General features: G+C 46.5%; 1 protein-coding gene across 1 annotated transcript in view; it reads right to left on the bottom strand.

Annotated features, from left to right (window-relative positions):
• The window catches only part of CDH13 (cadherin 13), a 902,416-nt gene that overhangs the window by 112,930 nt on the left and 762,940 nt on the right, over window positions 1-26,546 (bottom strand). Inside the window, exons 9-10 of the mRNA XM_073605913.1 lie at window positions 10,353-10,535; window positions 2,895-3,148 (exon numbers count right to left, since the gene is read on the bottom strand). Of these exons, the coding sequence (XP_073462014.1) occupies window positions 2,895-3,148; window positions 10,353-10,535 (437 nt within the window). The remainder of the gene's footprint in view (window positions 1-2,894; window positions 3,149-10,352; window positions 10,536-26,546) is intronic.

The raw sequence follows: 26,546 nt of genomic DNA, 5'->3' as shown, positions 1-26,546 counted from the left end.
CTTTTGATTTCCGGCGCTGCAACAGTTAAATCCTCGCAAGCATTTCATTTGGAAAGCTGTCGGTTTTGAATTGGAGAATTTGCCATTTAGTGCTCTTAAGCTATTTACTGAGCAGTATAATGATACAAATGCCGGTTTGCTTTCAAAGGCATAGTAAGCCTGTCAAAAACTGGGGAAGATCGTACGGAGGACATAATGGAATAATAAGCGAGAGGGGGGAAACCTACAATGAAAACTGTTCATAACCATCATCAGATCCAGAGATACAGACAGCAGATGATATAGACTCATCACAACTGCCTGGTATAGGTTGAGCCTGTCCAAACAGAATAAGTCCCCCTCACAGTCCCCCCTTACCTCTGGGTCCCTGACATTATATAGATCCAAATCATTCGATCCAGAGATACCGGCGGCTGATGTTGTAGACCAGCCTTCCTCAGTCTTTTTTACCCCAAAGGATCCCTCATGTCTCAGGGAAAACTCTGCTAGGATTTGTCCATCGGGCATCATTAGTTTAATGCTGCTTCCATTGGTGGCCAGAGGAAAGAATGTCCCCTATAGTGGTGGTTTAAATGCCACCCTTACATACAGCTTTACAGATCATTGGTGCCGTGCCAGTGGCTCTGCCAAGTGGTGATGGACCTGGATCTATGAAGGTACCCCTAATAATCTATGGAGGAACCCTGGTTGAGAATGACTATTATAGACTAATCTTAACTTTCCGGTAAAGGAAGCCCTCTCAAAGAGCCACTGGATAAAAACACAGTCATAGGAATAATAGGTCCCCAATATACAGTATCCCCCCCTTACATCTGGATGCCGATCATTATATATATCCAGATCATTAGATACAGAGATACAGGCGGCTGATTTTATAGACCAGCCTCTCTCAAACTTTCCACATTTCAGGGAAACCCCTGCTAGGATTTGTCCATCAGGGGTCATTAGGATAATGCCGCTAACATTGGTGGTCAGTGGGAGGAATGGCCCCCTTGGTGGTAAGAATGCCACCCTTGCATACCGTACAGCTTTATAGACTTGGATAAAAAGAAAGGAGCACCCAGTGTCCAGAGAAATGCAACTTCTAAAATATGGTTCATAGACGTTAATTAAAAAAGTAGCAACATGTACATCAAGCCACCGCGTTTCGGGGCAACAGACCCCCCATTTTTCAGGGCTTGCAAACAAAACAAAGCAAAAGGTGGCAAACACCTAGCTATCCTAAAGAAAGGGGGAGTCTATTCCCCTGAAATGCATCGCTTGATGTACATGTTGCTACTTTTTTATAAACGTCTATGAACCATACTTTAGAAGTTGCATTTCTCTGGACACCGGGCGCTCCTTTCTTTTTATCCAAGTCTACATGCTGAAACATCCATAAGGTCTCACAGAAAAGGCCCAGTCCCCATGAGGACCCATCACCACCATCCATCACTGAGCACTAACCACCGTAAGGCATTTCTTCCTTTTTGCCCACACGAATACCTACCCAGGACCAGTGACCAATCCAGTCAGTCCAGTGTGGTCCCAACACAAGCTAGATAGAGCTTTATAGATCATTGGTACCATGCTTCTGGCTCTGCAAGTGGTGATGAACCTGGATCTAATAAGGTACCATCAGATGGGAGGTTAATTAGCCATGGCTCAAGGAATCCCTAAAAACCTCTGGTGGAACCCTAGAGTTCCATGAAACCCTGGTTGGGAGTGACTGTTATAGACTAAACTCAACTTTCTCGTTAATGCAGAGTCTACCCAAACCCTTCCAAAGAGCCCCTGGATAAACAGTAATAGGTAAACTATATGAAAAGCATGAAAGTCAACCCGTAATTTGTGCAGGGATAGCAATACACAATTGACAGGTCTGTTTTAATTCCTCCTCACCAGCTGCCCATACTCATCTTTAATTTGGTTCTTCGTTGTTTCAAAGAGAAACGCATGGTACTGGGTAAGCTTCAAGATGCAATTTGGAGCTTACACGAGGCTGTGTAAGATTCTCCTTACTCCCAATGGCTGAACAGTGTGGTGGTAGAGCGAATGGAAGATGAGTAAGTCCAGCTTGCGGTTGCGCCATAAAGTAAATCTGTTAATTTGTCCTGCCTGGGCAAACCACAGGTTCATGTTAAAGCCCAAATCTGCAATTGTTTTCTTTTTTGTTTTAAAGAAAAACCTCCCTTCCCCTTGTTTTAACCAATGTTCAACCGATAAAATTCATGTTTACTGTACTTGGATATGAGAATTGTTCTTTGAGTGGGTAGCTATGGGTTTCTGTTCTTTGCAGGCTGCCATATTGAATAAGTCTGATATTTATATGTTGTGATATGGAGAGCCCGAGATTTAACCAGCCACTTGCAAATGTAAATAGTCTTTACTGGTCTTTCAAAACAAGTAAACACAAATAGCTTTCTTCAGGGACCCAAAGGCAAACAATCCTTAGTCCTTGTATAAGTAAGACCACAAAATGGCTCACTGCCAGTATACCAGTCCCACGCTGGGGTTTAGGGTTCTCATCCGTTTCGGATACAAGACAAGCTGCAGGAGTTCAGCAATCCGAGTCTCAGTCTGCAGACAGTCCACACTTTCTCACAGCTGTGGACTACTCCACTCCAACTCATAGACACGTGATCCCCTTCGGGATCAGAGTCCCTGTATTTAGGGTTTGGAGGCTCTATCCCACCCAAAGTCTCTCCAAGCCCAAAAATTCCCAGTCCCAATGAGGACTTACCAATCCAGAGAGCACAAACAACAATGCTGGAGACATTTTTTTGAGCCACACACATCTTGACATTATATTGTAAATCCAAAGAGCCTTGAGCAAAGTCAACATCAAAACTCAAGAGTTATGCCAACGTGATACCAGCGTGAGTATGGTTATACGGTTATGGTTATGAACTTACCGGATTGTCTGGTGCTGCAAGGTGTCCGGGTCTGTGGCACTTACAGTGAGCAACATGGATCCAACTGGGATATTTTCTGGCGTTGACACTTTCATCGGGTCCGGGTGGAAAACTGGGCCCTCGTTCACATCTAGGACATTGATCTGGACGGTGGCGGTGGAGCTGGCTCCGTAGCCCACATCTGGGATGAGAGGGTCCTCATTCTCGACTTTGATTAGAAGAGTGTGGAACGCCAAAATCTCACAATCCAATGGCTGCAAAACAGAATATAAGACCTTATATGACTCTTCCATGACATGCAGATCTGAAGCACCATGTACATGATAACTTTGTATTTATTTGGAGAAATAAATATGGCGGTACGTACAATTGCTACACAAATCATATTGTAATTGGACGTTATTAAAAATTCCCTTTCCTTTTCAATCTGGAGGCGCTGTAATTTTCTGTAAATTCAATATGGCCCCCTGGAGGCCATATTGTGTGATTGGCTCACTGATTTTCCCAGAAGTCTGCACTAAGATACAAGTCAGATTTTGGGCATCCCCTGCAACATAAATTTAATTTTTAGCTTAAGAAGTAGATTAGGTGACCCTATAGGATCCGGCACCTCATCCCTGGTAAATGGAAAATGGTGGCAACGGGGTAATTGGGATTATAGCGGTGCCCAAAATAATGAAAAATACATAAATCATATAAAATAAAAATGTATTACATGAACAACAACAAATATAGGGTTCTGAAAAAATTAGCAGAGAATGATACAAGTCATGTTTAGTTGTCACTGATATCCGTATATAGCAGATGATCAATACTTGATGTCATATCCCAACATGTTTCGCCAACAATGGCTTCCTCAGGGGATTTTTACGGACCACCAATATTCCATACAGCTCTAGTAATGATAAGATAATTTACATATTAATAATTATTTATTACAGATACAGCAGATAACAACAATCGTGTATATAATGGTTCTTTTGTCCTTGCCCCCCACCACCAAACTCACCAAGGGAGCATCAAAGGGAAACACCGAGCAAGTCCACAGAATTAATTCGTAATTTTTGGTGAGATCCTCCCAAAGGGAAGTGCCATCTAAAGGGATGCAGACCCTGCCACTTTCCTCATTATAACCCTGCAGGTGCAGCAGCTGATTGATAATTATAAAGTCATTCCCAGTCACATTCACTCCGCACATGGACACATAGAAGCAAACAGCCATTTCTTTAGAATAACAAAAGGTAGGAATATGAAACAAAGTGTGTTACAATCCCTGCAATGTACAGAGATCACCTAGAGGGGGAGGGTTTTTTTTGTTTTTTTTTTCAACAAAGATGGAGTTACTCCTCAAGCTAAGTCTCAATCCAAATCTTTTTCTTCTCCTCATTATTTTACATTATTTTTCACAGAAATGAAAATAAAGGCAGTGAAAATAGTAAAGGGACAGGACATAAATAATAATCAAATACAACAATGAAAAGGAGCTCAATGAGAGAAATAGAATATCGGCTCTTGCAGACGGCAAAAACGGTGATTTTGCGGCGAAAATCAATTTCATCGCATGCAATTCTCACATCCCCTATTGGTATTAGCATGAATGTTTCCAAGCAGTAAATTATCCACAATGAGATTGCGGCGGGGCGCAGGAAGCCGAAGGCTGATAAATGCTATTCGTTTTGCGGAGATTGTATCATTCACCTGAATTGCTTCATATTGCAGATCTGTTAAGTTATGATAGAAGCAAATATGAGTTACATAGGAGAGGGAGAGCTCTGTCTGCACCTAATAAAGTTATTCACATGAGTGAAGAGTTGGTTTAAATATGGAACGTATTCAGCTTTCAACTATTTTTATTGATATGCATAGTGTCATAGTTGGTAACGAGGTTGACTAAAGAGACACCAGTCCATGTAGTTCTCCCTGTGTGGGTGTGTGTATACCATTTACCATATCCCTGTATATTGCATTCACTAGGATGCCCATCGCAGGGCTCATTTACACTTGCTTTGACTTTAAGACACAATAAAGCTCCTACCGCTTCAACATGCTTTTCTGATGCTATTTTTTAAAAGCTTAGAAAATGCCCTGTGGGTGTTGACTTTCAATTTGTTTTAGAGGGGCCCAGTAGAACCCCAGCTCAGTAGTACCCCCACTCAGCAGATCCCCAGCTCATTAGTACCCCTGTTGAGCAGATCCCCAATTCATAATACCCTCATTCAGCAGATCTCCAGCTTATTAGTATTATCATTCAGCAGATTCCCTGCTGAGTAGTAACCCCCAGCTCTGATGATCCTCCGCTCAGTAGTACCCCTAGCTCTGATGATCCTCCGCTCAGTAGTACCCCCAGCTCTGCTGATCCCCCCCTCAGTAGTAACCCCCAGCTCTGCTGATCCCCCACTCAGTAGTAACCCCCAGCTCTGCTGATCCCCCACTCAGTAGTAACCCCCAGCTCTGCTGATCCCCCACTCAGTAGTAACCCCCCGCTCTGATGATCCTCCGCTCAGTAGTAACCCCCGCTCTGCTGATCCCCCACTCAGTAGTAACACCCAGGTAATGACTAAGCACTAATATTTGCACAAAACGCATTTACCTCTGGTCCCCTGCTCTATCTGTTAACCACCAACATGAACTTCATTAAGAGGATTTTTGGAAGTGCAGCTGCCTGGAATCATTTGCTTTATAACTCCAAGCTCTGATGATCCTTCATTCAGTAGTAACCCCAAGCTCTGCTGATTTCCCACTCAGTTGTAACCCCCAGCTCTGCTGATCCCCCACTCAGTATTAATCCCAGCTCTGCTGATGCCCCACTCAGTAGTAACCCCCAGGTAATGACTAAGCACTATTATTTGCGCAAAACACATCTACCTCCGGTCCCCTGCTCCATCTGTTAACCACCTGTCACGTGAGCTTCACTAAAGAGGATTTTTGGAAGTGCAGCCGCCTGGAATCATTTGCTTTATAACCCCAAGCTCTGCTTATCGCCCACTCAGTAATAGTAACCCCCAGCTCTGATGATCCTTTGCTCAGTAGTAACCCCCAACTCTGCTGATTCCCCACTCAGTAGTAACCCCAGCTCTGCTGATCCCCCACTCAGTATTAATCCCAGCTCTGCTGATCCCTCACTCAGTATTAATCCCAGCTCTGCTGATCCCCCACTCAGTAGTAACCCCCAGGTAATGACTAAGAATTAAAATCTGCGCAAAACGCATCTACCTCCTTGTCCCCTGCTCCATCTGTTATCCACCTGTCACATGAGCTTCACTAAAGAGGATTTTTGGTAGTGCAGCTGCCTGGAATTATATGCTTTATAACCCCAAGCTCTGCTGATCCCCCACTCAGTAATAGTAACCCCCAGCTCTGATGATCCTATGCTCAGTAATAACCCCCAGCTCTGCTGATTCCCCACTCAGTAGAAACCCTGATTTGCTTTATAACCCCAAGCTCTGCTGATCCTCCACTCAGTAGTAGTAACCTCCAGCTTTGATGATCCTCCACTCAGTAGTAACCCTCAGGTTAATAGTAACTCCCAGCTCTGCTGATACCCCACTCAGTACTAACCCACAGCTCTGCTGATCCTCTGGCTTGCTGATCCTCCTCTTGCTCTCTGGTCCCCACTCACCCGCTATAGCTCCCACACTGCACACCACGTGTGACTAGTTTCTCCTGCTCCGATCCCCCAGTTCTGCTGATCCTCTGCTGCTCAGCGCTCTCCAGTCCCCGCTCACCCTCCACTATAGCGTTCCCATGTTGCACATCTGCTAGTCGCTCCGCTCCAGTCCAGACCACATTCACCTTTCTGCTGCTCCACACTGCACACCAGATGTGACATCTGCACCAGACACCTCCAGAATATATACACATGACCTGGAAGTGATAATGTCTTTCTGGTTGGCTTGTTGGTTTACTAGTGCATCCTGGGATATCTCATACCTGCAATACCTCTAAAACAAAGCAAAGCTAACTCTGAATAAAAGCCCCTGAAAAGCTTCAGATGCTGCAAGTGAGCGTTGTCATAGACATCTATGGAGGCTTTGGAGATGCTTTGAAGCACCAAGAAAGAAACATGGGGTATCGTTTTTGGCGTAAAAAGCACAACACAACATGTGACCTGGACTGTAACGTGATCATTTTATTTCAGAGTGCTTTAAGCACTAAGAGTTTTTTGAAACTATCAATGCTGCCTGCTGGCACCACTGATTATGGATTATGGTTTATAGGGTGTTCCACATCCTTACCGCTTCAACACTAAAGAACTCTCTACGCAGGTTAAGGCTGAACCGCTTCTCCTCCAATTTCATTGGGTGGCCCCGTGGCTTCTTAAGCTCCCTGAAACTGAATGGTTTCTTCCCTCTACTAGAATCACCATTGAGGTATTTGTATATCGCTATCATATCTCCTCCCAAGCGTATCTTCCCCAGAGAGAATAGTTTAAAGTAGAACTATAGGCAAAACTTTTTTTTTCCATTTTGGATAGAGCAAAGGAGGGTTTTTCGCCATATGTGTCCCACTGCGAAGATTTACCTTCACTTCCTGTCCCATAGCCAAACAGGAAGTGAGAGGAAATCCCTGCAAATTAGGGGAATTCCTTGGGGACCCCCCAGGTCACCAGAACTAATGACCCCATTGGAAGATTTCCCCTCTATTACTTTTCTGGGGACAACCCAAAATTTGGGATTTTGTATGGTCTCCACAGGGGTAACCTAGTCTAGTCCTGGTACAGGGTGATAGTTACACGTGGCTGTGGTTCCTCTGCCCTGTCTGGTTGATTCCTTGGCCGGGTGTGACCGGGGGTGATGACTGTGGGTCGAGCGGAGACTGGGGCATTTGGGTTTTTTAATGCATTTCAGATGTTATCTAAATAGTTAGATGTTTTTGTCCTATGCTGTATTCGCTAAGTGAGCTGAGGCCTGGCCGGGTGGTTGTGCGCACTCACTCCAGCCACTCTCCTGATGATGATTCAGGCTTCTGGCCCAAGTTTCGCGTCACGCGGGTTCGGGGTGCAAAACTTCTTTGCCCTAGCCTGGGAGCTTCGTTTGGTCTCCTGGCTATGGTGTTTGTGTATATATGTCTCCTTTTATTTTGTGTTGTCTTTTCTACTTTTCTCTAACTTTTTTTCCTCTTCTTCTTTTTGGAGATCTAGGTTTATTTATCCTCCTTCTCTGCTGAGGTGCCGGAGCGGTTGGGCCATACGAAGGATCTTACTCTGGGTTGGGGTGAATGGCGACCTATGCTGTATGACAAAGATCTGTACCGCATTGGTCATTTTTTTACTCATCGCGGGCCATTCACCTTATCGCATTGCCGTTCAGTCTTAGAGATGCCCTCTTCTGAGACATTGCGTTTTTTTCAACTATCCCACTATTAGGCCTTCTGGAGAACCCCCTTAGTGACCGCATATGAACAATGGTGTTCTAGTGGCCGAGGTACAAGAGGTGGTATAGCTACGGCTATGGTGTATGGGTCACTGCTCACCCCGGTTCAAAAACAGCCATACATGCTGGCTTGGGAACGGGACCTCAATGTTGAGGTTGATCTGGACTCCTGGTCATCTAGACTCCAGATCTCCTACAAGGGGGTCCTAAATGTTTCCCTGATAGAGGCTAGTCTTAAGGTTCTGACCAGATGGTATTTGGTCCCTGTTCGCCTCGCCAGCATGTGTGCTATAACGCCCGCAGAATGTTTTCGCAATTGCAACCTGAGAGGGTTCCTGTTGCATATATGGTGGGAGTGTCCTCCGCTTAGGGATTATTGGAATAGGGTGTTTTCGATGCTCCAGAAGTTGACTGGGTTGTCTATTGACCAACAGCCCAGTTTGGCGCAGCTTAACGATTTCCCATCTGGGTGGCCTCATACACTGAATTGTCTGGTGTACTTTGTTTTATTAGCTACTAAGACTGTTATAGCCGGAGCATGGAAGACATCCTCAGTGTCCTTTAGAAGGTTGAAGCATAAAGTATCATGGATTATGATTCATGAAAGAGTTGCAAGTCTTAATGACTGTCAGTCTCTCTTTGAAAAAACCTGGGAACCTTGGGCAACGTATGTTCATATACCTCTCCCTCAGACTGCTAATGTAGTAGGGTCCCTGAGCTCCTTCTCCCCGGCCTCATCCCCTCAATTAATCTTGATCTCTCTCCCTCTTCTCTTAGAGGTCTCTTTTTCCTCTTGTCTATTCTTTTTTTTTTTCCTGCTTTCTTTTCTCTTATCTATTGTGCTGGTCTTTAGGTTCTTTCCTTTTATATGATTTTAGGACGCATGTGCTAGTAATATTGTTTTGGTGCAACTCTTGGTATCTACCAGGGTTGCCTATATGTGAGTTCTATCAACAAGATGATACCTTCTTTGATACATTTATGTTATTATAAGTTACAGCCCTACCACTTTATGGGTTTTCACATTTTATTTTAGTGGTACATCCTTTATAATGTGACTGTTGTTTTACTATAATAATTGAGGGTTTATTCTCTTGAACTACACATTTGTATTTTGAACTTTCATATTTGGCACTGCGATGCCCATATGTTGTTGTTAAACTTCTGCTTTACCATAAATACAAACTATTGAAAGTAACATCACTGTAGAATAGGCCCCACCAAGTACCACAGGGGCCAGTCCCTGCTCCCAGATGGAGCCACATAACATAACCTATAGCAGCACATGAACATCATCATGCCTGATACTTCAGCCCGCAACCTTCCCGGGTACAGGTTCCATAGATAGGCCATTGGTAGCAAGGAGAGACAAGTCCAATTGCTTTTTAAAGCTTTACTTTTGCAACTTCAAGGTAGACAACTTCTAGGTAAACTAAACAACCTCAGGGCGTACAGCTTCTCACCAATATGGTAGAAGTCATTGGTGCTTTCCCTGGTTGGTCCATCTATGTCCTGTAACCAACTTCATCCTATGCAAGGCACCAGGTCTTTCCCAGGTATTCTCAAACTGGGGGAATGGCAATAACTAGAAGCACTACATCTATGTAGAATAGGTCCCACCAAGTACCTTGGGGGCCAACTCCAGTGACCCACTCTTGTTCTCTCAACATCCCGTTGAGTTCCTAACATCCTCTCACTCCTAACCTATTATTTATCTATGGGTAGGACGCCACCTAGTGACCAAAATGGAAATGGTACCAACACCCCCTCACAAACCTTCCCCCTGGCTTTGAAGGCAAGCCTTTCAGCATAGCCCACATTTCAAGAGAGCGCACTCTAGCTCTGTATTTGGGCAGAATCTCATGTGATTTGGGCAATTTCTGTGTTCTTGCCCAAAGCAGTATGGAAATCAGTGGAAAGAAAGGCCTTTTCAGCATTTTGGTATGGGAAAGGTAGGTGCAAAACAAACCTTGAACATAGTTTTTCAAAAGCTAAGCCAAGCAGCTTAAATGCAAAATGCCAAGGAACCCAACATCTACCCTACCAATAATAACCCATCACACAAGTCTTCCCCCCCTCTCCATACCTTGACCACAGAAAGCATCCCTTCATTTGTGTTGGGATTGGTGTGAATTTCGAAGCTCTGGCCCGGATTTCCATTAATGATGGTATAAACTGCCCTCCATGCTCCTGTAGTAGGGTCATCCTTGTCATTCACCGTTAGGTTGACCATTACGCCCGTTACTCCTTCCTTTACCGTGGCTTGAAACTGGAAAGAGGAGAAAAAAAAAATTAATCAAAAGTTCAATTCTGATTTCACACTTCACCAAAGTACACGCCATCAGCTACTCAACTTTGCATAAATTAGGTAAAACAGCAAAAGAAGGAAAAAACAAAAGAATCCAATACTCGTTTCTTGCCAGGAAGCCCATTTCCTATCCCTGAAACAATGAATTTGTTTAGAGGAAATGGCTGAGATATTACTCTTTAACAACATCTACTTTTGATAGATTGCAGTCAAGACTACGCAGGAAAATTGTATTCCGAAACAGTAAATCTCTCAATCGCCATGAGAAATCACCTATAGAACAGCACATAATAGCCGCCAGTCAATACCCAGTTTTTTTTTTCATTTTTTTTTCCATTTGGGTTTAAATTATTTATTTGTTGTTGATTTAAAGAGGACAATAATTCCAAAACTTTGGGTTTAAGTATCTTATGAAAACTATCCAAATACCTCAATTACAAATTGACTTATTTCAAGGAGCTATGAATAATATTAATCTTTTTTATATATATATATATATATATATATATATATATATATATATATATATATATATATATACAGTTTTTGGAGCCTCTAGATATTTTGTATACATTTTGGTTGCCAAGGTAGATATTCTTATAAAGAGAGTTGCCTTCTCATTAGGCCCTGTCAGGTCTTTCCACCACTCTGCCTGTCTGCCAACCGCAAGTACCTGTTTGCTTTCCTCAATTCGCGCCTGCCCCCGTGGTGGCCAGGATTAAAAAAAAAAAAAAAAAAACAGCTGGTTTTGCGAAACGCTCGTAAACCGCATTTCTCGCAATCTGAGGTTTTACTCTATACAGTGCCTTGCAAAAGTATTCACCCCCCCCTTGGCATTTTTTGTGTTTTGTTGCCTCACAACCTGGAATTAACATGGATTGTTTGAGGATTTGCATCATTTAATGCTACAGAAAATGCCCACAACTTTGAAGATTTTTTTTATTTTTCTTGTGAAGCAAACAACAAATAGGGCAAAATAACAGAAAAAGTCAATGTGTATAACTATTCATCCCCTAAAGTCCATACTTTGTAGAGCCACCTTTTGCGGCTATTACAGCTCCAAGTCGCTTTGGATAAGTCTCTATGACTTGCCACATCTTACCACTGGGCATTTTTGCCCATTCCTCCTGGCAAAACTGCTCCAGCTCCTTCAAGTTGGATGGTTTGCATTTGTGAACAGCAATCTTTAAGTCTGACCACAGATTTTCTATTGGATTGAGGTCTGGGCTTTGACTAGGCCATTCCAACACATTTACATGTTTCTCCTTAAACCACTCAAGTGTTGCTTTAGCAGTGTGTTTGGGGTCATTGTCCTGCTGGAAGGTGAACCTCCGTCCTAGCCTCAAATCACACACAGAGTGCTACAGGTTTTGCTCAAGAATATCCCTGTATTTAGCACCATCCATCTTTCCCTCAACTCTGACCTGTTTCCCATTCCTGACTGCTGAAAAACATCCCCACAGCATGATGCTGCCACCACCATGTTTCACAGTGGGGATGGTGTTCTTTGGGTGATGTGATGTGTTGGGTTTGCGCAAGACATAGCGTTTACTTTGATGGCCAAAAAGTTCAATTTTAGTCTCATCAGACCAGAGCACCTTCCTCCATACATTTTGGGAGTCTCCCACATGCCTTTTCGCAAACTCAGAACGTACCATTTTGTTTTTTGCTGAAAGTAATGGCTTTCTTCTGGTCACTCTGCCAAAAAGCCCAACTCTATGGAGCGTACGGCTTATTGTCGTCCTATGTACAGATACTCCAGTCTCTGCTGTGGAACTCTGCAGCTCCTCCAGGGTTACCTTAGGTCTCTGTGCTCCTCTCTGATTAATACCCTCCTTGCTCGATCCATGAGTTTTGGTGTGCGGCCGTCTCTTGGCAGGTTTGCTGTTGTGCCATGTTCTTTCCATTTGGTTATGATAGATTTGATGGGGCTCCTAGGGATCATCAAAGATTTGGATATATTTTTATAACCTAACCCTGACTTGTACTTCTCAACAACATTGTCCCTTACTTGTTTGGAGAGTTCCTTGGTCTTCATGGCAGTGTTTGGTTAGTGGTGCCTCTTGCTTAGGTGTTGCAGCCTCTGGGGCCTTTCACAAAGGTGTGTCTATGTAATGACAGATCATGTGACACTTAGATTGCACACAGGTGGACATCATTTCACTAATTATGTGACTTCTGAAGGTAATTGGTTGCACCAGAGCTTTTTATGGGCTTCATAACAAAGGGGGTGAATACATACGCACATGCCTATTATCATTTTTTTATTTCTGAAAAATAGTTTTATAAATATATATTTTTCTAATTTTACTTCACCAACTTAGACTATTGTGTTCTGATCATCACATATAATTAAGATTAAAAAAAACATTAAACTAAAGGCTGTAATGTAACACAATAGGTAAAAAGCCAAGGGGGGTGAATACTTTTGCAAGTCACTGTACATACTGGAGTTACATTGGTCCAAGCTGGACTGATATAACTAAGTATAACACACCGATGTTGAGAATTGTTCTTTACAGCAGCAACCCAGCCAAGTTTCCTGGAAGTAACTCACCAAACAAAGTAATTTTTAATTACACTTTTTAATGCCCGCATTGAGCTGCGCTTCCTTAAACATAAGCATATGGGCTCGGGCCACGTTACACGGCGATATAAAACTTTTTTTTTTATTGCGTTGAATAACAATAAAACGTATTGCCGAGCTCTTTAAAAGGTATTTCATAAAACAGAAGTTTGAGTCTGCGAGATGCTTTGAAGAGACGGTGTTTAAATTACAATCGTGTTTTTCTCGATGCAGAATATAATTATGTGCATGATAAGTAGTAGTTCTTGATAATTTACAGATGCTTCCCACGGTGAGATGAATATGAAACAGCGTCTGCGGAGTTTCCAGGAATATGTTGTTGGCATCTCATTAGGTCAGGATGTGTCTGCAGACTATCACATCGCTGTGACAGCCAGGTAAGCGGGGTGCAGTCTGCTTTGGCTGGTATGGGAAAAAATATAAAATAAAGGAATAAAGAGTATGGCACAAGTGCAAACCTACCAAGACATGGCCGTCCACCTAAACTGAGCGGCTGGGCAAGGAGAGCATTCATCAGAGAAGAGCCAAGAGGTCCATGGTAACTCTGGAGGAGCTGCAGAGATCCACAGCTCAGGTGGGAGAATCTGTCCACAGGACAACTATTAGTCGTGTTCTCCACAAATCTGCCCTTTATGGAAGAGTGACAAGAAGAAAGACATTGGTGAAAGAAAGTCATAAGAAGTCCTGTTTGAACATCTCACGGAGCTCTGTTCAATCCATCATCAGAAAATGGAAAGAGTATGGCACAACTGCAAACCTACCAAGACATGGCCGTCCACCTAAACTGACCGGCCGGGCAAGGAGAGCATTCATCAGAGAAGGAGCCAAGAGGTCCATGGTAACTCTGGAGGAGCTGCAGAGATCCACAGCTCAGGTGGGAGAATCTGTCCACAGGACAACTATTAGGTTGGGTTCACACTTGATTCAGATGCGGCTGACAGCAGGGGTCCATGTTCACCATTTCAGGGACGAATCAGGCCCAAATTTTTGCCTGAATTTGGATCTGAAACTGAGCCAAAGACGTACAGGACCCCTGTGCAATTTGCTCCGTTGCCACCCCAGGGATGTGTGAATTGGCTCTATTGAGGGCCGGGCATATTCTCCTGTCATGCGAATTGGATGCAGGGAAACCCAGCCTTAGTTGTGCACTCCGCAAATCTGTCCTTTATGGGAGAGTGGCAAGAAAAAAGACATTGGTGAAAGAAAGTCATAAGAAGTCCAGTTTGTAGTTTGTGAGAAGCCATGTGGAGGACACAGCAAACATGTGGAAGAAGGTGATCTGGTCAGAGGAGACCAAAATTCAACTTTTTGGCCTAAAAGCAAAACGCCATGTGTGGGGAAAACTAACACTGCACATCACCCTGAACACACCATCACCACTGTGAAACATGGTGGTGGCAGCATCATGTGGTGGGGATGCTTTTCTTCAGCAGGGACAGGGAAGCTGGTCAGAGTTGATGGGAAGATGGATGGAGACAAATACAGGACAATCTTAGAAAAAAACCTGTTAGAGTCTACAAAAGACTTGAGACCGGGGCGGAGGTTCACCTTCCAGCAGGACAACGACCCGAAACATCCAGCCAGAGCTACAATGGAATGGTTTAGATCAAAGCATATTCATGTGATAGAATGGCCCAGTCACAGTCCAGACCTAAATCACATTGAGAATCTGTGGCAAGACTTGAAAATTGCTGTTCGCAGACGCTCTCCATCCAATCTGACAGAGCTTGAGATATTTTACAAAGAAGAATGGGCAGAAATGTCCTCTCTAGATGTGCAAAGCTGGTAGAGACACCCCCAAAAAGACTTGTAGAGAAAGGGGGTTCTACAAAGTATTGACTCCGGGGGGCGCCATACTAATGCCCCCCCACACTTTTCACATATTTATTTGTATCATTTATCATTTTCCTTCCACTTCACAATTATGTGCCACTTTGTGTTGGTCTATCACATAAAATCCCAATAAAATACATTTACGTTTTTTGGTTGTAACATGACAAAATGTGGGGAATTTCAAGGGGTATGAATACTTTTTCCAGGCACTGTCTATTGGGTAATCTGTCAATGTCCTCTGTGATGTCATTCTCATTTCATATCGCTGTACAGCATTCTTTATCAAGCTTCTCTGGGCTTTCAGCTGCTGGTAATAAAGTAATACTTCATATGGTCTACTGACAATGGCCTTTGGTAGATTGGGAGATGAGAACTATGAACTGCAAAGCAAATATATTTCTGATATCTACAGGAAGATGTACAGCCGAGTCGTTCGTTGAAATAAAAAAGTCACATTGGTTGAGTGGCACCATTGTGTGTACATCAGCTTTCTATGCCGGGATCGTGGATTGGTCTTATTTTACACGCCTCTGCTTTACAACCTCTGAGGTGACATCATCATCCCGCCGTTCACCTGTCACCTATTCCAAAAACACTGCAGGTGAAATCACCGAAAAATCAAGTCTGTGAAAGTTCTGACTGCAGCATTTTACCATTTGTTGTATTGACTCGCAATGTGCCTCTAAGAGAGTCTAATGCCGCGTACACACGGTCGGACTTTTCGTCTACAAAAGTCCAACGGACGCTGACGGACTAAAGGTGGCTGGTAATCCGATCGTGTGTGGGCTTCTCCGGACTTTCAACGGACTTTTTTAGCCTCAAATCCGACGGACTTTAGATTTGAAACATGCTTCAAATCTTTACGTCGTAAGTACGACGGACCCCGAAATCCGCTCGTCTGTGTGCTAGTCCGACGGACAAAAACCCATGCTAGGGCAGCTATTGGCTACTGGCTATGAACTTCCTTATTTTAGTCCGGTGTACGTCATCACGTACGAATCCGTCGGACTTTTGTGTGGTCGTGTGTAGGCAAGTCCGTTCGTAACAAAGTCTGCCGCAAGTCCGCCGAAGGTACGTCGGAAGTCTGTCGGACAGGCTGTCGGACTTTTGTAGACGAAAAGTCCGACCGTGTGTACGCGGCATAAGGTCATTCATTGGACACGGATGACTAAAAACACCACGTTTGGAGCATTCAGGATTTTTTTCTTTTTTTTTTTACTGGTCTAAATGCAGCCTATTGTTTTTAAAGGGCCGGTACACACAAGAGCACAAACCTGAACCGAGTACAGATCAGGGAAAAAATATTTACCAAAATCTGTGTTGCTTGAATGTATTGTGTATAATATATATATATAGTATAGTATAGTGTATAGTGCACATACCTCGTGTATGACTTATCCCAAGAAAAGCTAGAAGAATTTTTTTAAGGGGAAACATTCTTATCACTATAACTCCTATTTATACTAATGATGGGGCACTATTCCTCCCATTAATACCAACGATGGGGCACTATTCCTCAAATTGATACCAACTATGGGGCACTATTCCTCCCATTGATACCAATGATGGGGCACTATTCCTCCCATTGATACCAATCATGGGGCACTATTCCTCCCACTGACACCAATGATGGGACACTATTCCTGCCACTAACACCAATGATGGGGCACTATTCCTCCCACTGATACCAACGATGGGCACTATTTCTCCCATTGATACCAACGATGGGGCACTATTCCTCCCATTGATACCAATCATGGGGCACTATTCCTCCCACTGACACCAATGATGGGATACTATTCCTCCCATTGATACCAATGATGGGGCACTATTCCTCCCATTGATACCAATCATGGGGCACTATTCCTCCCACTGATAACAATGATGGGACACTATTCCTCCCACTGATAACAATGATGGGACACTATTCCTCCCACTGACACCAATGATGGGACAATATTCCTCCCATTGATACCAATCATGGGGCACTATTCCTCCCACTGACACCAATGATGGGATACTATTCCTCCCATTGATACCAATGATGGGGCACTATTCCTCCCATTGATACCAATCATGGGGCACTATTCCTCCCACTGATAACAATGATGGGACACTATTCCTCCCACTGATAACAATGATGGGACACTATTCCTCCCATTGATACCAATGATGGGGCACTATTCCTCCCACTGACACCAATGATGGGACAATATTCCTCCCACTGATACCAATGATGGGGCACTATTCCTCCCACTGACACCAATGATGGGGCACTATTCCTCCCACTGATACCAATGATGGGGCACTATTCCTCCCATTGATACCAATGATGGGGTACTATTCCTCCCATTGATACCAATGATGGGGCACTATTTCTCCCACTGATACCAATGATGGGGCACTATTCCTCCCATTGATACCAATGATGGGGTACTATTCCTCCCATTGATACCAATGATGGGGTACTATTCCTCCCATTGATACCAATGATGGGGCACTATTTCTCCCACTGATACCAATGATGGGGCACTATTCCTCCCACTGATACCAATGATGGGGCACTATTCCTCCCACTGATGCCAATGATGGGGCACTATTCCTCCCATTGATACCAATGATGGGGCACTATTCCTCCCACTGATACCAATGATGGGGCACTATTCCTCCCACTGACACCAATAATGGGGCACTATTCCTCCAACTAATACCAATGATGGGACACTATTCCTCCCACTGACACCAATGATGGGGTATTATTCCTCCCACTGAAACCAATGATGGGACACTATTCCTCCCACTGACACCAATGAGGGGGCACTATTCCTCCCACTGAAACCAATGATGGGGCACTATTCCTCCCACTGACACCAAGAATGGGGCACCATTCCTCCCAGTGACACCAATGATGGGGCACCATTCGTTCCACAGACACTAAAGATGGGGCACAGATCCTCCATTGAATAATACCAACAATGGGGCACTATTCCTCCCACTAAAACCAATCATGTGGACTTTTACTCCCGCTCATACTGGGGTGTTTTCTACTCCCACTGGCCACAGCCCTTAATATCTGAAGGTCGGTAAACAAGTCCTTTGTTGATACATTTTAGAGATCCTTGGTTTCAATCAATCCAAATGATAAATGTACATATAATATGGTCACTTAGCTATTTTGCTTTTGGTATTCAGATCGACTGACCAAAGAACCTCTTTTCACTTCTCGGATGGTTCGATGGAGTCAGGCGCACCCCCCAAATGTTGAGTTGATTCTCCATTGTATAGAATTTCTCGTTGCTTATGGTGCCTTCTGTTCATTGCTCTCTGTATTTGGAAGCGTATTGTATTTTCTTTTTTTACTGCTTAATCTGTGAAGAACCAGCTGGAGGTGTCTCCTGAGGACCCATGATGGTTATCATACGTTGGGCACCTTGGCTTGGAAGTCATCACACTGCAGATGTTCGGAGCCCAGCAAGCATCCCACAACTTGGCTGTTCATTCTCGGCGTTCCGTTATCACATAACAACCTACCGATGTGAAGATCTCCGGTGCGGTTCACAACAACCCAACTGAAAGTTTTCTTCTGGATAATTATAGCTGAAGGCTTGGAGATACCCATCAAGTCAGGCCAGTTAAGTTCAGCGTCTGAGAATTTGCAAAGCCAACCAACAAACCTCCACGTTTGGGATTTTCTTTTATATTAAGCCCCTGTTAGAGGAAAGGGAAGGGGTCGGTGATGCGGGACAGATAAGACCGAAAAGAAAAACTTCCTGCGGTATGGAGACCACCTGTCGCTGAGATGAAAGCCTTATTCTCATCTTCTGCTACGGTTACCGTCTCATTGTCGCTAAACAAGGAGAGGAACACGAGGAGCGATCTTGTTAAGGATGTATTTCCGGAATGAGAACAGGAGCTGCCTGATATAATGAGATCTCCGAGGGCAAATTAGGCAAGTGAAATGTTAATCAGGGAAGGAGCCCCATTAAGAGCCCATTAAACGCGTGTTATCTGGTGGTTATTTCGCTTCGCACGTTGGAGCTCATACAACGGTGCCAAAAGCATTCGTGTTTTGTAGTGACCAACCAGGAACCGGCTCCCTTTCTGCCCCGGAAAAGCTGCAGAGTGGCAGGTGCCAGCTGGTTGCCCCGGGTAGCTGTGCAACACTGCAGTCTGCATTTGAAGCTGAGTTCTAGGTGTGGCAATGTATCTACCGTTACAATGGTCCAGGTTGCATCAATGTAAGCATGTATGTGTGTAGGCAGCTGCAGTCTACTTTCTCCACTGCAGGTGGCACTATTCCTCAGTGGCACTGCAGTTGGAGAGGAGGTTAAGAGGACCGTGGTTCCTCTACGGTTTCCTGGGTAACTGAGGAAGCTATCCCATTGGATGCTGTCTCCCCATGTGACTCTAGTAGCCATCTTGGGTCAGGCAGAGCCTATTTAACCACTTTAGGAAAGAACCTATTTTTCATACTCTGTGTTTACAATTTTTTTTTTTGCTAGAAAATTACTTAGAACTCCCAAACATTATATATTTTTTTTTCTAACACCCTAGAGAATTAAATAGCGGTCGTTGCAATACTTTATGTCAAACTGTATTTGCGCAGGGGTCTTACAAGAGCACTCTTTTGGGAAAAAAATACACTTTTTTAACTTAAAAAAAATAAGACAACAGTAAACTTACCCCAATTTTTTTTTATACTGTGAAAGATAATGTTACGCCGAGTAAATTGATACCCAACATGTCACACTTCAAAATTGCGCCCGCTCGTGGAATGGCGGCAGACTTTTACCCTTAAAAATCTTCATAGGCGACGTTTAAAAATTTCTACATGTTACATGTTACATGTTTAGAGTTACAGAGGAGGTCTAGTGCTAGAAGTATTGCTCTCGCTCTAAAAATCACAGTGATGCCTCATATGTGTGGTTTGAACACCGTTTACGTATGTGGGCGCGACTTACGTATGCGTTCGCTTCTGCACGCAAGCTTGGTGGGCCAGGGCACTTTAAAAAAAAAATTTTCCTTATTCATTTTACTTTTTATTTTTTATTTTTACACTGTCCTTTTAAAAAAAAATGTTTGGGTCACTTTTATTCCTATTACAAGGAATGTAAACATCCCTTGTAATAAAAAAAAAACATTTCAGGACCTCTTAAATATGAGATGTGGGGTCAAAAAGATCTCACATCTCATATTTACACTACAATGCAATGAAAATTAAATGTCATTTTTTTTCCCAAAAAAAACCCCAAAACGGCCCCTTTAAGAGCATTGGGCGGAAGTGACGTTTGACGTCGCTTCCGCTCTCCAATGCTATGGACTAGAGCGGGGGGGGGGGCCATCTTTCCCTCACTCGGCATCCAGGCATCCACGGGAGAGGAGGTGATCATCTCCGCTGTTACCGAAGGCTCCGGTAAAGGGCGGAGATGACCGGAGCGCGGCAGGAGGCCCCTCTCCTGCCCCCCCTAGCTGCTGCCATAACAACGGTATTTAACATCAAAGTATCAACGTATAATGATGGTGGGCGGTCCTTAAGTGGTTAATGTGGTTGTAAAGCCAGAAGTTTCTTTATCTTAATGCATTGTATTCATTAAGCCTTGTACACACGATCAGATTGGCTGGGGGGAGGAACAGGAAGGTGGCTGGGGGGATGGTACTGGAAGGTGGCTGGGGGTGGTACGGGAAGGTGGCTGGGGGGGTGGTAAGGGAAGGTGGCTGGGGGGGTGGTACAGGAAGGTGGCTGGGGGGTGGTAAGGGAAGGTGGCTGGGGGGTGGTACAGGAAAGTGGCTGGGGGGTGGTACAGGAAGGTGGCTGGGGGATGGTACAGGAAGTTGGCTGGGGGATGGTACAGGAAGGTGGCTGGGGGGTGGTGTACAGGAAGGTGGCTGGGGGTGGTACAGGAAGGTGGCTCGGGTGGTACATGAAGGTGGCTGTGGGGTGGTACTGGAATGTGGCTCGGGTGGTACATGAAGGTGGCTGTGGGGTGGTACTGGAATGTGGCTGGGGGGTGATACTGGAAGGTGGCTGAGGGGTGGTACAGGAAGGTGGCTGGGGGGTGGTACTGGAAGGTGGCTGGGGGCTGGTACTGGAAGGTGGCTGGGAGGTGGTATTGGAAGGTGGCTGGGGGGCGGTACTGGAAGGTGGCTGGGGGGTGGTACTGGAAGGTGGCTGGGGAGTGGTACTGGAAGGTGGCTGGAGGGTGAAACAGGAAGGTGGCTGGGGGGCGGAACAGGAAGGTGGCTGGGGGGATGGTACTGGAAGGTGGCTGGGGGGTGGTACGGGAAAGTGGCTGGGGGGTGGTACTGGAAGGTGGCTGGGGGGCGATACTGGAAAGTGGCTGGGGGGTGGTACTGGAAGGTGGCTGGTGGGAGGTACTGGAAGGTGGCTGGGGGGTGGTACAGGAAGGTGGCTGATGGGAGGTACTGGAAGGTGGCTGGGGGGTGGTACTGGAAGGTGGCTGGGGGTGGTACAGGAAGGTGGCTGGTGGGAGGTACTGGAAGGTGGCTGGGGGGTGGTACAGGAAGGTGGCTGATGGGAGGTACTGGAAGGTGGCTGGGGGGTGTTACTGGAAGGTGGCTGGGGGGTGGTACTGGAAGGTGGCTGGGGGATGGTACTGGAAGGTGGCTGGGGGGTGGTACAGGAAGGTGGCTGGGGGGCGGTACTGGAAGGTGGCTGGGGGGTGGTACTGGAAGGTGGCTGGGGGGTGGTACTGGAAGGTGGCTGGGGGGCGGTACTGGAAGGTGGCTGGGGGGTGGTACTGGAAGGTGGCTGGGGGGTGGTACTGGAAGGTGGCTGGGGGGTGGTACTGGAAGGTGGCTGGGGGGCGGTACTGGAAGGTGGCTGGGGGGTGGTACTGGAAGGTGGCTGGGGGGTGGTACCAAGGGACGGTGCTCGGAGGTGGGTGGAGACAGGGGTGACTCAGAAGGGGGGAGGACCTGCACCTATCCTCTGAGAAAAAAAAGCCCTGGCTTTAAGGCATGGGTGCTTAACCTATGGCCCTCCAGTTGTTGCAGAACTACAAGTTCCATCATGCCTTTGCCTTTGGGAGCCATGCTTGTAACTGTTCAGCCTTGCAAGGGCCACAGGTTGAGCACCAAGGGGCCCTTCAAAGCCCAGAGGAATACACATAAACAGACTTTTTTACTCCTGTGATTCGGAGAGAAGATACATAACAATCTCCTGATAATGAAGTACCATCAAGTCTGTCCTGTTTAGAAGACCTCACGGTAGCGCACCACTCACGCCTACGGTCTGTGTCAATAATCAACGCACAGCGCAGGTTATGTCAGCAACACTCCACAACGCACATCGCCATCCAGCTCGGTTATTTTACTCCAATCATCTAGAAAAGAAAACAATTATCTCTGTTTTAAGTGAAGCACTTCGGGGCCCCACAATAAGAAACCCTGGAAGAGATCTTCCTTGGCTTTTACAGCAAATCAATTACAGATGGAGAGGAATATCTCGCAGCCAACGTGTGGGAAGAAATTAATAGGCAGAGAAAATTAATTCTTTCCAGAGCGTGGACGCTGCGGGCGGTGCGGACCGCTCCTGTGTGATGTCTGACGCCGCCGTCCTGACATGAATTAAACGGGAGCGCCGGAAAAAAGGATAATCGATTTCCTCCGCTCTCCTCCCCGAGTTCCCATATTGGGGTCACCACGAGTCTACCGGACACAACATCGCTCTTCCCTTTATTCATGGAAACTGTAGAGTTCCTCTACGGGCGATTCGTGGAAAATGGAGCAACGCAAAGCGAGGGCGCTGTCCATGGCATCGGGATTTTATTTCATGTTCCCAGGAATGATGGAAGAAGGGAACCTTTCTAGGATAGGAAGTCATGTAAAATTTTAAAAACAGGGAACACAAACAGTTATTACCTAAGCCTCGTACACACGATCGGATTTTCGGCAAAGCGTCAGACTTTTGCTCGAAGGGCGTGTGGCAGGAACTTGATTTGCATACAAACGGCACACAATTGTTGGCCAACAAACAGGAACGTAGTGACGTACTACAAGGAGTTTCAGCTCTTGAGCGCCACCCTTTGGGCACCTTCTGCTAATGTCGTGTTTGGAAAGCATTGATTCCGAACATGCGTGTTTGTACTTTGGACTTTTGTTTGACGGACTTGTGTACACACGATATGAAAATCTGACAACAGACCATTGTCCGCCGAAAACTTACTAGCCTGCCATCCAACATTTGTGTCTACTGACACCATCCACTGTTCTACTGACACTGTCCACTGCTCTACTGACACCGTCCACTGCTCTACTGACACCGTCCACTGCCCTACTGACACCGTCCACTGCTCTACTGACACCGTCCACTGCTCTACTGACACCGTCCACTGCTCTACTGACACCATCCACTGCTCTACTGACACCGTCCTCTGCTCTACTGACACCATCCACTGCTCTACGGACACCGTCCACTGCCCTACTGACACCGTCCACTGCTCTACTGACACCGTCCACTGCTCTACTGACACCGTCCACTGCCCTACTGACACCGTTCACTGCTTTACTGACACTGTCCACTGCTCTACTGACACCATCCACTGCTCTACTGACACCGTCCTCTGCCCTACTGACACCGTCCACTGCTCTACTGACACCGTCCTCTGCTCTACTGACACCGTCCACTGCCCTACTGACACCGTCCACTGCTCTACTGACACCATCCTCTGCTCTACTGACACCATCCACTGCTCTACTGACACCGTCCACTGCCCTACTGACACCGTCCACTGCCCTACTGACACCGTCCACTGCTTTACTGACACTGTCCACTGCTTTATTGACACGGTCCACTGCTCTACTGACACCGTCCACTGCTCTACTGACACTGTCCACTGCTCTACTGACACCGTCCACTGCTCTACTGACACTGTCCACTGCCCTACTGACACCGTCCACTGCTCTACTGACACCGTCCACTGCTCTACTGACACCATCCACTGCTCTACTGACACCGTCCACTGCTCTACTGACACCATCCACTGCTCTACTGACACCGTCCACTGCCCTACTGACACCGTCCACTGTACTACTGACACCGTCCTCTGCTCTACTGACACCGTCCACTGCTCTACTGACACCGTCCACTGCTCTACTGACACCATCCACTGCTCTACTGACACCGTCCACTGCTCTACTGACACCGTCCACTGCTCTACTGACACCGTCCACTGCCCTACTGACACCGTCCACTGTACTACTGACACCGTCCTCTGCTCTACTGACACCGTCCACTGCCCTACTGACACCGTCCACTGCTTTACTGACACTGTCCACTGCTTTATTGACATGGTCCACTGCTCTACTGACACCGTCCACTGCTCTACTGACACCGTCCACTGCTCTACTGACACCGTCCACTGCTCTACTGACACCGTCCACTGCCCTACTGACACCGTCCACTGCTCTACTGACACCGTCCACTGCCCTACTGACACCGTCCACTGCTCTACTGACACCGTCCACTGCCCTACTGACACCGTCCACTGCTTTACTGACACCGTCCACTGCTTTATTGACCCGGTCCACTGCTCTACTGGCACCGTCCACTGCTCTACTGACACCGTCCACTGCTCTACTGACACCGTCCACTGCTCTACTGACACCATCCACTGCTCTACTGACACCGTCCACTGCCCTACTGACACCGTCCACTGCTCTACTGACACCGTCCACTGCCCTACTGACACCGTCCACTGCTTTACTGACACTGTCCACTGCTTTATTGACACGGTCCACTGCTCTACTGACACCGTCCACTGCTCTACTGACACCGTCCACTGCTCTACTGACACCGTCCTCTGCTCTACTGACACCATCCTCTGCTCTACTGACACCGTCCACTGCCCTACTTACACCATCCACTGCCCTACTGACACCGTCCACTGCTCTACTGACACCGTCCACTGTTCTACTGACACCATCCACTGCTCTACTGACACCGTCCACTGCTCTACTGACACCATCCACTGCTCTACTGACACCGTCCACTGCCCTACTGACACCGTCCACTGCTCTACTGACACCGTCCACTGCCCTACTGACACCGTCCACTGCTTTACTGACACTGTCCACTGCTTTATTGACACGGTCCACTGCTCTACTGACACCGTCCACTGCTCTACTGACACCGTCCACTGCCCTACTGACACCGTCCACTGCTTTACTGACACTGTCCACTGCTTTATTGACACGGTCCACTGTTCTACTGACACCGTCCACTGCTCTACTGACACCGTTCACTGCTCTATTGACACCATCCACTGCTCTACTGACACCATCCACTGCTCTACTGACACCGTCCACTGCCCTACTGACACCGTCCACTGCCCTACTGACACCGTCCACTGCTTTACTGACACTGTCCACTGCTTTATTGACACGGTCCACTGCTCTACTGACACCGTCCACTGCTCTACTGACACCGTCCACTGCTCTACTGACACCATCCACTGCTCTACTGACACCGTCCTCTGCCCTACTGACACCGTCCACTGCCCTACTGACACCGTCCACTGCTTTACTGACACTGTCCACTGCTTTATTGACACGGTCCACTGCTCTACTGACACCGTCCACTGCTCTACTGACACCATCCACTGCTCTACTGACACCATCCACTGCCCTACTGACACCATCCACTGCTCTACTGACACTGCCCTCTGCTCTACTGACACCGTCCACTGCTCTACTGACACCGCCCACTGCTCTACTGACATCGTCCACTGCCCTACTGACACCGTCCACTGCTTTACTGACACTGTCCACTGCTTTATTGACACGGTCCACTGCTCTACTGACACCGTCCACTGCTCTACTGACACCGTCCACTGCTCTACTGACACCGTCCACTGCTCTACTGACACCGTCCACTGCCCTACTGACACCGTCCACTGCTTTACTGACACTGTCCACTGCTTTATTGACACGGTCCACTGCTCTACTGACACCGTCCACTGCTCTACTGACACCGTCCACTGCTCCACTGACACCATCCACTGCTCTACTGACACCGTCCACTGCCCTACTGACACCGTCCTCTGCTCTACTGACACCGTCCACTGCTCTACTGACACCGTCCACTGCTCCACTGACACCATCCACTGCTCTACTGACACCGTCCACTGCTCTACTGACACCGTCCTCTGCTCTACTGACACCGTCCACTGCCCTACTGACACCGTCCACTGCTCTACTGACACCGTCCACTGCCCTACTGACACCGTCCACTGCTTTACTGACACCATCCACTGCTCTACTGACACCGTCCTCTGCTCTACTGACACCGTCCAGTGCTCTACTGACACCGTCCAGTGCTCTACTGACACCGTCCAGTGCTCTACTGACACCGTCCTCTGCTCTACTGACACCGTCCACTGCCCTACTGACACCGTCCTCTGCCCTACTGACACCATCTACTGATATCATCAGAAATGTCAGAAACGCATCGGGAGGAGCAACGTGCTGACGTCACCGCTCTGTTCAATATTCCGAAGGAACGGGCGTTCATATTGTAGCGGCCGGTTTACTAT

This window comes from Aquarana catesbeiana, linkage group LG11 (genome assembly GCF_042186555.1).
Source record: "Aquarana catesbeiana isolate 2022-GZ linkage group LG11, ASM4218655v1, whole genome shotgun sequence".
Taxonomy (NCBI): Eukaryota; Metazoa; Chordata; class Amphibia; order Anura; family Ranidae; genus Aquarana; species Aquarana catesbeiana.
This window is presented reverse-complemented; position numbering and strand designations above follow the sequence as displayed.